The sequence below is a fragment of the Haliotis rufescens genome, unplaced genomic scaffold, assembly GCF_023055435.1.
Source record: "Haliotis rufescens isolate VD_foot unplaced genomic scaffold, xgHalRufe1.0.p SCAF_13, whole genome shotgun sequence".
Lineage (NCBI taxonomy): Eukaryota > Metazoa > Mollusca > Gastropoda > Lepetellida > Haliotidae > Haliotis > Haliotis rufescens.
Window position 1 is genome coordinate 888,587 of NW_025963813.1, and position 11,243 is coordinate 899,829.

Below are 11,243 nucleotides of genomic sequence, written 5' to 3' on the forward strand. Positions count from 1 at the left end.
GGAGCCCAGAACAATCCCCAGTTTCAGCCTACAGCTGAGGCAATCTAGACTTACCAAATCATTCTAGACTTGAGTTAGACTACTTTTTTAATTTTTAACAGGTTAAAGTGCTTGCCCATCTGCATCTTCTTGTATCCAATTATACATGTAAAACTTAAACAAGAGCATCAATGACCAGTGGACATCAAGTTATTTCATGGTGGATAGTCATGATAATCATGATAATGGATACAAGGTCATGCACATCGCACATTTCCCTCCCCGACACCTCCTCAAAAATACCTCATTCAACAGAATTCAAATTTAGAAATAAAGATCACTAAAAGTAGAACTATTTACCGAAGTGTCTTACTTTTTTTACGTCGTGAGATTTCTTCTGTGGAAGCTTCAAACCGTGCCAAGTTCCTTTCTGATAAATATTCCCCACTGTGTTCAAACTCGGAGGACCACCCTGTCATGTCACTCAGCCTGTTCCCATACGTTCTTGGACTTCCTGCCAGTTCCATGGGCACATTGGCGCCGGTTGCAGGATCATACACATGAACACCAGAGCTCGATGGTACCGAGCGTCCAGCATTCTTCGAGATCAGTTCCTGAATAGCTGACAATGATGACCTCCGTCTTTCCGTGACAGGAGCCGTAACAATCTCACTGGCAACCACAGACGAAAGCACTGGTTCTACTGGCCCACTCTTTCGTCTGCTTGGACTCGCCGGTTGCGTGAAGTGGTGAAGGGGAGGTAACTCAGAACTCGCTCTCAATGGAGGTAGTTTTTCTGTGGAGGAATTTGCTTGAGCATAAATATCGAGCACATCCGGTTGAGGAATTGTTAGCTCAGAAACAGCTCCATCAGTTTGACCATCTTGATCCGTATCACACGGCTCCTCACTTTCTCCTACAAGAGTATCACAGCTTTTTGAATTAAGATCAACGTTTGTGGTTTCTGATGACATTAGTTCTTCAGTTGGGGCTGCTGGAACACTGTTTTCAACATCCTTTACACAATCTTCATCTGTTTTTCGTTTGACTTTTGGAGATTTTTGAACATCATTTGCATTTGGTTTTCTTTCAGTCTTTGGAGATCTTTCAAAGGCTTCTTTTTCTGCTGATTTCCTCAATACTGTCCCATCTTTTACGTTTCTTAAATCAGCTGCATTTTGTGCCATGATTTCTTGCAAAATCTGATCCTCGATGAGAGAGGGATCTAAACTCGGGGCATTGCCATTGCTGGGATCTGGGCAGGAGATGTGACTTGATGTAGAACACTCTGATGCAGCGTATGGAGAAGATGCCATTGCCATTTTCTTAATTGCTTCCACGTCGGCCCTAGTAAAACCTTGCATGTCATACGGTGTGTTGGGTGGAGTGCGCAAACCATCAAGTGGACTGGAAACAATCTGTGAGTTGCCAAGGCGATCTAGATCATGTGACTTTGAGCGTGCAGTCCTGGGAGGCAGCTGTAAAGAGGATTTGTCCTCTGAAATTGGCTTCTTTCCTGAAAATTGCAAAACCAAAAAAGAGTGAGTGAGTGAGTGAGTGAGTGAGTGAGTGAGTGAGTGAGTGAGTGAGTGAGTGAGTGAGTGAGTGAGTGAGTGAGTGAGGACGGGAGTGAGTGAGGGAGTGAAGGAGTGGGGGAGTGAGGGAGTGAGGGAGCGAGCAGAGTTGGGTTTAATGCTGTTTTGAGCAGTATTCCAGTTACATCACAGCATGTCAGTCTAATGAAGGAGGAAAGCCCGAAGTGATGCAGGGTTCTGACGTTTACGTGTGCTGACAAACCTAAAAACTTGGAACCGGGAAACCATTGGTTTCTGGCATTCCTAAGGGACACAACTCTGCACACTGAATTGCAGGGCCTAAGATGACTGGGACATGAATTTGATTGATGAATAACTGCAACTCTGGAGCTGAACAGGGTTTTACTTCTGCCAACTTTCGTCATGCCATGGCAGTCAAAGTTGAGCGATTACACCCAAAAGTAGAAAAACCTGTGGTTGATGTTATGATCAGATGCTGATGCCAGGTCAACAAGTTCAAATGACAGAATCTTACCAATGTTAGTAGGTGGTCATACAACAAAGACCTACCAGCAATTATATGGTCAGACACATTTTTATCTTCTGAACTTTTTTCAAATGAAAATCAAAAACTTAATTCAACTTCATGAAAAAATTACGGAAGCCTTTTAGGGCCATTTGTTTTTTTCGATACTATCTTGAAATTTCAACTTCCGTGTCTTGAAATTTCAACTTGGTATCTTGAAATTTCAAGATAGTATCGAAAAAAATAAAAAACAAATGACCCTAAAAGGCTTCCGTAAAAAATATATGTTTTATCATAAATATTTTTAATGGTTGCAACAGCCTGTGGAAGATTCTAACGGTACAAGTGAACAAAGCAATAACAGCAGTATGGTCTGCAGTTACCTGCCCCTGGCTTGACCGTGAAGATGGGGGTCGGAGTCTGAGAGTCAACAAATCCGGCCAAGACGAGTGGAGTGGACATCCAGTCATTCAGGACACTTGAGTTGAAGGACAGTTGGAAGGTCAAGGTCATCAGGCCTGACACGAATAAACATAAATGACATCACCATATGTCTTGCACATGCATACCAAAAATGAATATTGATGTGAAAAGTAATAGCAATGATTAAATGTAAGATTATGCATCCACTTTGTTACTAATTCTTCACAAGTAGCTACTGTTATTGGGTATTGACAATCAGGTAGCATAAAATTGCTCTACCTTTTTGAAGCAACAACGACCAGAAGCTTACCAGAGAGGTAACTTTTTAAAATGCCTGGATGTTCATGGTCCCTCAGATAGGCTGTAGTGTTGTAGAAATACCTGCAGACAGATCACACTTGTCAGCTTGCACTCAACTCACTACTTACAGATAGGGTTGCGACCGGGTACGAAAACTGAACTCGAGTACCCGGCAGACAATACCCGAACCGGACTCGAGTACCCGTAGTTCAATGTTGTCCCACTTGTTTGTAATGCTTTTGCGAATAAAAGGACATCAAACATCTATTGATCTGTTCTAAGGTTTTTTATTAAATGCCTGCATGGCTTACCTAAAACATTTGAACGTTTGTCCGCTTTGTCGTCCATTTGGAAGTGACTTACGAGTTACGAAAGGCGATTAGAGTTATCTCCCCTGAACAGGTACTCGAGTCCTGAAAATTGGACTCTAGTCCTAAGCTACCCGACCCGTTATCGGGTACTCGAGTACCCGTCGCAACCCTACTTACAGAATGCTGGCATCTACGAACAGGATGCTGGTAACCCTATCAATAAACGTCCTGTAAAGTCCCAACTTCAGGACACTGACTGATAAGCTTAAACAATATGCTCAAGAATACAAGAATTTGGCAAGAAAAGGCTACATTTGAAAATTGATAAACTCATGGCCTTGTTTCCTGAATATTACAAATAACAGACAAGAAACAAGAGTCATCAGATGACATATACTAGCCCAGGGCAAGTACAAATTCAAGCAGGCTGGTACAAGTTTCACCATTGTTATAACAATGCATGGGCATTTTATCTTTACCCGGGCTAGTAAAGCTTTGAGTTTAGTTCTAATCCTATCTGGTGCAATTAGGAAATGGAGTTTGGGTACTTCTACCCCACTTTTGGGTCACTGCCATTGAATACCTTCCGTTCAGTAAAGAAAATAACAATGCTGTTTAGTATTTCTCAAGTCCCAAATCATCAAAAGCACCAGTTCACCACTAGACTGATCTGTATTGCGAGTTTTATCCAGAAATATTCAACAGTTTTGGAGTTCTCCTCCGGAAACAAGCACTCCCTTCATTTGCAGTAAACTCTTCTTCATGAAAAAAAATATAATTAAAAATAAATAAAATCCCAAATCGTAACAACACATCAGCAAAGAAAACATCTTAATCCAGCAAATTTTCTTGACCATATGTAGTGAGTGCGTTGGGTTTAACGCCACTTTTAACAGTATTCCAGTTATATCACGGCGTGTCAGCTTAATGCTGGAGGAAAGCCCGAAGTGATGCAGGCCTCAGACGTTTAAAACTTCCGTGAAACCCACAAGCACGGGTGTGGTGCTCACAAACCTAGAAACATAATCGGGGCGAACCGGGATTCGAACCCACAATCATAGGTTTCTGGTGTGCCCAAGGGTCGCAACTCTGCCCAGTGAATCGCGGCGCCTTAGACCACTGAGCCACCTGTACCCCTGACCACATGCAGAGCTGATGGTTGTGTGGGCAACTACTTACTGCAAGGTCTTGGCATCAGCAACCACGGAGTCGACGTAGCTCTCCATCAGCCCATCATTGAGTGCCAGCCTCACCCACGCCTGTGACGCACAAATACAGACATTAAACCCCATCCCTCCAGTGAAGATAACACCCCTTGCACAACCCTTGTATCTAAGACGTCAACATACAATACCGAAAACTGAAATACAGTAGACTATGTTTATAATGAATAGTGATGGTACTCACCAGACTTGTATATTGCAATTTATTGCAATAATGATTGAGGTACAGTAAACTACGGTTATGACTAACTCAAAGGGACCACTAATTTTAGTTTGTTGTAACCGTAGTTCGTTATATGCATATATACAGCATAACGACAGCAAATAGTCGGGACAAAAAACTAGGTTCGTTATATCCGTCAGTTAGTTGTAAGCATGTTCGTTATAAACGTAGTTTACTGTATTGTGATATGTGTCGCAATACACTGCATGCATTCTTTCATCTGTAATTTGTTATAAACCTGTATATAAAAAGGGTCATCAGAAGATGACATATCGGCATCCTTCCGAGGCAAAGGCGTTTACTGACTATCAAAGTCCAGTTTCCACCCTTGCAGAACTAGGCTAGAATTTCCAGACTCAGTCGTAGTGCCACCAGTGGCTTCAAAGCCTCCTGATGTCCAAGAATTCATTTTGGAATTATCATAATTCTAAAATCACTGCATACTCACTTTGATGATGTGAACAAATTAAGTAATAAATACATGGTCCATTAGTCCTTTTTTAGGAAGATAGTAGGTCAACTTTTAGATAACGACAGCATTACCCTGCAGAGTCCTATGTCTGTTGAGATCTGTGGAAGTTTCTTCAGCTGCGAGATCACATCTTTGTGTGTGAACTTCACAACGAAGTTCCAGAAGTTCTGAAAATATACAAAGACTTCACTGCAGTGCATGGGATACTCCTACAGCTTTCTGTAGGCAACAATGCCTTGCTGCATGGAGCTCGGGCTTGTCGTGTACACAAAAACCTGTGATGTCACAAATGGAAGTGCACATTGGTGAATTGATTGGTTAACAATGGTTAATGAGTTGATATATGTTGACAAGAAATATTTGTAAGTCATTAAAAAAGCTGGCCGATGAGGCTCTCCTAAAGTTGATCATTCATTCACCTTCAAGCATGTTACATAGGAGTTCTGGGGATTTGATAGTTCTGTAAAACCTCAGCGTATCCCAACGTGTACAAATTTTGGACTGTAGAGAGTAAACTGCCTGTTAATGTGAATTCTACAATTGAACATGAACAGGCGTTGCGGGGGGGGGGGAGAAACATCTAAAGGAAATCTGTTTGTGAATATTTTTACATGGATTTACACACAATCACATCGTTATAAAAGTTTACATCTCCATAAACAAATAATAAATGATAAATGCAAATAATATTGCAGTCAATCCCTGAATATATATCCTGACTGACCACTGGTCCTATACTCACTACGGTGACTGTGCTGTCTGCTGCAGGTGTTGAGAAGTTCATGTAACTGACCAGCTGCAAGTGGACAGGATGACCATGATGACCAGTAAACATTTACTACATTCAAACAAAGAAATCATGTTTGTTTGTTGTTTACGCCACACTCAGCAATATTCTAGCTATATAAAGGTGGTCTGTAAATAATCGAGTCTGGACCAGACAATCCAGTGATTGACATCATGAGCATCGAGCCATGCAATTGGAATACGATGACATGCATCAACCATCAGCGAGCCTGACCACCCGCTCCCATTAGTCGCCTCTTACTACAAGCAAAGTCGCCTTTTACGGCAAGCATGGCTTGCTGAAGAGATGTTCTAAGCCGGATCTGTACGGGTCAGATCACACTGGCTGATCAGAGAAAGAGTAAATAGAATTAGTGCAGTCAGCAATATTACAGCTAAATCATGATTCACGTTCAAAACAGGTTTTTCTTGTCGCCAGGCAAGTCTGTCAGTGACAAGTATAATACATAAACAGGACTCTGTGTCCAGCAGAAACAAGCATTGGCATTCACATTAGCAAAAGGATACATTTCAACAGTGATCAAGAAAGTCAGACATTTTAGTCTCAACATGATCATGATGATGTATTAAAGAAAGAGAAGTTTACAACAATAACATGAATAGAAACAACAATATTGCTTGTTTGTCTGGTGTGATGATGAAAATGATTAAATTAGCTATGATTAACACAGATCATGATGATTAAGACATGGTGATGTGTCAGCAAAATGTCCAGCTGTTGATAATGACAATGCTCAAATCTGAATCACTTGTCACTATCAGTCACTGTCGGTGATTCATAGGATTCACATAGACTCGAAGCAGTCTCTGTTTCAAATATGAATTTAAGGAGTACTTAAATAGAATAACATACATGCATATCTGAGATGCATATTTTCCCAACTCTGGTCTGTACAGAATACACGAAAAACATCTTGAAGCCATTATACAAAAATATTTTTCAACAATGTTTCAAATTAAACATGTTTTGTTGCATTTGATTTTAATAAAAAGGAGACTTCTTCAGTCCAGGATACACATTTCTCTCAATTAAACAATTCATTATGCAAACCAAAGCTTTAAACATAGTGGGGCGGTCGGGTAGCCTAGTGGTTAAAGCGTTCGCTCGTCACGCCGAAGACCTGGGTTTGATTCCCGACATGGGTACAATGTGTGAAGCCCATTTCTGGTGTCCCCTGCCGTGATATTGCTGGAATATTGCTAAAAGCGGCGTAAAACCATACTCACTCACTCACTTTAAACATAGTTCCATTTAGCACTACAATTACTGCACTGACCTTGCTGGCCACGGAGTCCTTGAGACCATGCAGGAACACAGCCTCCAGGATGTTGCAGAGGGAGTTGGCCTCATCATCACTGAAACATTGACGATAGATATGAGGCTGAGAGGCGATGACAGACACTTCCCGTTTCACTTTCAATGATAAACGAGCATGATATGGTGTTTCAATCATGTTAATATTTTAAACCATGTGAGACAAAATATTTGCAAAACTGTTCTGACCATTTGGCTTTTTCAACCACTTTGTTTACCATGTTTACATATCTTTTATCCAAAATTTTGGCAAAGTAGAAGCACTTGATGACATGGTTACGGGTAAAAAATAAAAATGAAGCTTTTTCAGCATGCGTACAACAGAGCTAATTTCCAAAACACAATTACGAGCTAATTTACTTTCCGAGTCAAGCCTATATCTAGAACCGTTATAAACCATGAATACATCTAAAACATAATTTCATTTTTTGTTTAAATCTCAAAATGCTTACTCATTTTGGGAAAAACCCAATAGAGTGATGAAAAGATGAGTGAAAAAATATTGGATACCCAATGAAAAATGTAATAACCCAATTAAAATAGAAACCTTCGAGTTGAAACTCAGTTGCTCAAAAAGTTATCTGGAGCTCTGGAGGAGAGCCAGTTTCCATTCCTGGTTACAGTGTAGAACCTGTAGTGTAGTGTCAGAATGCCCAGCAACCTATGTTTGCCGGAAGAGGTGACCAAATGGATTGGGTGGTCGGGTTCAGTTACATGATTCATAATGCATGTCATCATACACTGACAGGGTGGATCGTTGTTCATAATATCAGTCACTGGATTGTCTGGTCCAGACATGATTATTCACAGACTGCAGCCATACATATTAGCTGGACTATGGGTGCATGCGGCGTCAAAAAAAATTAAAAAATTCAATACACTGAGGTCTGTATCACAACAATAAATGTGGCAATATTGCAATATACATTCCAACACAAAACTGAAATTTAATATTCATTCTCAGAAATACCCCTCTGTAATTAGTTTCTTTGCAGGAATTTCCAGCATTTGTCAAATTTGGAGAAAAATCTTTTAAAGTCTATAGTATAACTATGCTGATAAAAGTATTTAGTCAACACAGCCTTATTCATGTTATTAGCTGACACAAATATATATTTATTTTCACAATGTTCAAATACGAATTGGTTAAAATGGTTTACCAAACAATGACAAACATGAAATATATAAACTTTGGCTTTGTTATCCATGTTTACAAATATGGATTTACTGAAATAGTAAAGAAACAAACCTGTAGATGGGAACTTCATTTTCATCATTGGTATGTCTGTGCTGGAGGACTTTGAGAACTTTAGAGAACTCCTTGGTGATGTTGCGTTTGAGTTTGGTCTCATGGATGACTTCCTGCTGAGAGGGCCCTGAAGACCGTGTAAGATGGCACACGTATATTGTCTATCCATGTAACACGGTTTTTTTGTGGAACAAAGACTGATTTGAAACAGTGCATCAGCATTCAGCACAATATTGGGATTTGTCGTGTGCAGGCAAAAGCGGCACCACTGCAAAACGTCACCGATTTCTCTGGCGAAAACGTCACCGCATTTGGCGAAAACGTCACCACATTTGGCGAAAACGGCAACTATGTGACCGGCGAAAACGGCACCTCTATATTTAATAACGATAAGAACGATTTATGTAGTAGTATATCTGCATGATCTGATTTATGTTATTTGTTGCATATTATTTGATGTATTTACATGTTATTTCCTATTTTCCAGTTGTTCACAGATAACTACATACATTCACACATATACACTTCTTCACCATGTTCACAGTTTTCATCTTCATCATGTGTTCATCACAGTTTACAATATCGGCCCACCGAGCATTGTGATAGTAGCTGACTCAGGGGGCTAATTTCTAATGTAAACATGTTTTAACATTTCACTATTATTGGTGTTTGTAAGAGACGATGTGAGTTTAATTTCATTTATTTTACAAAGGTAAAAAATAATAGGGTGCCGTTTTCGCATGAGGCGAGGTAACGTTTTCGCCAATCGGTGCCATTTTGCTGAGGTGCTGTTTTAGCTATAACCTGATTTGTCATGTGACTCATTTCCATGGTTTTTTTTAAAAACTTGTCTCACTGGGCAGCTGACCACATGCACCCTCATCAATCATGCAAAAAAACAATCTAAAACCCAAGCTCTGACAATCACACTGCAGGCACAATCCTTGTATCACTGCTTCTTGATAATGATGATAATGACATTATGTAGACTATATCTGGCCAGATATCATGTATATATGCTTCGACTATCCATACATAAAGACATAAGCAGGTGTGGTAATTCCTATCTGAGCAGTGATACTAGAGCCTGTGGTTGAGGTTAGTGACTGGAAAGTGGAATACGCAGGACTGCATACACACGTTACAAATGGCATTGATACGATGTGACAGTCGTTGACTTTTGTAAATCCTTGTATTATCATGATTATCGCTTCTCCCCATACACAAAGAAGTGAGCAGGTGGCATGTGCAGATGATGTAGACAAATAACTTTATGATGCATCTGTTTAATCTATAGTTTCCACAACTGAAACGTAAATATGGTCAACTGAACTAGGCTAAACGTTTGAAGTTAAATTATCAAGCTGCTCAGATTGCTCATTAATAACTCCTAAAAAATATACAAACAAAACTTAAACCATCGAGAACAATGACAAGTAACTCCATCTGACCTCTGGTCTACTTCGTGCGTCATTCTTAGATTCAGTCAGTCAGCTGATCGATCATGCTTCTGAATCTGAAAATGTTTCAACTTCCCGTTCACTGTTCAGACTGTGTTAAAACAACGAGACTCGTATAATCGCTTGAGTTGACTGGAGGAAACGTTTAAATATTGCCGTAATTAGTCGTACCTTTCTTCTTGAACATATTCATTTGGGATAACATGAGACTGCCCCTTATCCAGTGGGTGTTATGTTATTTCCATCATGTGTTTGTAAACAGTATAGATGGCGTTGTAATGCTGAGCTGTGTCATTCTTCCGGTTGGGATAGCCTTAGTTTCGCATTTTCTTCTGCTAGTGCAAATATTTCTAGATCTATATTTGTAGACTTGAAAAACACATTTCCAATAACGGGACAAGAAATGTAGCAAATAGTTGCAATCTTACGTGTTGGTCAAAAATAACTTCATGCCATATATGGGGACTTATTTAATGCAATATATCACTAAAAACGTGTGTCTTACTTACGCGAGTTTTATGTGTCACTCAATATATATTATGTAAGTAATTTGGTTATTTCATCAATGCTTACAAAAGGACATTTGGCAACAAATGCTGCTAGTAATTATATAAGACAAGGAAGTAATGTTTTCTTTGTTGGGCTTGAACTACACTTTTTATGAAAGAACTGATCATGAACCATCCAATTTCAATAATACTTGAAATAGCTGTGTGGTGTTTTATTAATTAAAACATTTTTTTTTTCTTCTTGAAGCCACACACACACGTGCATGAACGTCGCTACATAAGTGCAATATTATAATCTTCGACGCGACGTTAAACCCCATTTTACCTCATTACGCCGCCTTCAGCAATATTCCAGCAATACAACACGAAAAAAAAGAAAAGAAATATAAAATGAAATCTAACTATTTGAATATTCGTGTCCAAACTTTGATTTTTCACCACGTGTTTTATCTACATCTACGCTATGATTGGCGGAAGGGGTGGGGTACAATTCCTGGTATCTTACCTTACACGAGAATGCCGGATTCTGGTCGAGGTTAATGAAACCGGATGTTTTCTCTATGGGACCCCGAAAAGCGATATGTGTACACGCAGCAAACTTGAAGTAAAAACCAAAATGAAGGTTGCGTACCACTTAAAGCGATTATCTACACATACGGAGACGAACATAATGACTGAAGCGTTCATAAAATATAAACCATTTCCTGCACTTGCGGGTTTTGACAGCGAGTGAGTTAAAATTGAACGTCGCATCAGCATTATTTCAGTCATTCAGCGACTTGTTATGACTGAACGAACAGTGGTATATTTAAGAATGATATATACGAGGGCGCCAAGCGTAAGGTTTTCACAAATACATACTTTTGTTTTATTCAAACGACCCTTCTTGGTATCCTGTTGGTATGTGGTAA

At 39.7% G+C, this 11,243-nt stretch overlaps 1 protein-coding gene across 3 annotated transcripts in view; it reads right to left on the reverse strand.

The window, feature by feature from the left end:
- The window catches only part of LOC124148650, a 43,562-nt gene extending 33,448 nt beyond the window's left edge, over positions 1-10,114 (reverse strand). For 2 of the 3 annotated variants that reach the window (XM_046519875.2, XM_048394057.1), the window contains exons 1-9: positions 9,995-10,104; positions 8,364-8,490; positions 7,077-7,155; positions 5,735-5,788; positions 5,064-5,159; positions 4,254-4,333; positions 2,774-2,844; positions 2,424-2,558; positions 353-1,495 (exon numbers count right to left, since the gene is read on the reverse strand). In XM_046519875.2, the coding sequence (XP_046375831.2) occupies positions 353-1,495; positions 2,424-2,558; positions 2,774-2,844; positions 4,254-4,333; positions 5,064-5,159; positions 5,735-5,788; positions 7,077-7,155; positions 8,364-8,490; positions 9,995-10,028 (1,819 nt within the window). In that variant the 5' untranslated portion in view covers positions 10,029-10,104. Of the gene's footprint in view, positions 1-352; positions 1,496-2,423; positions 2,559-2,773; positions 2,845-4,253; positions 4,334-5,063; positions 5,160-5,734; positions 5,789-7,076; positions 7,156-8,363; positions 8,491-9,994 lie in introns of all 3 variants that reach the window. The other variant, XM_046519874.2, reaches the window with a different exon arrangement.
- Positions 10,115-11,243: the final 1,129 nt, after the last annotated feature.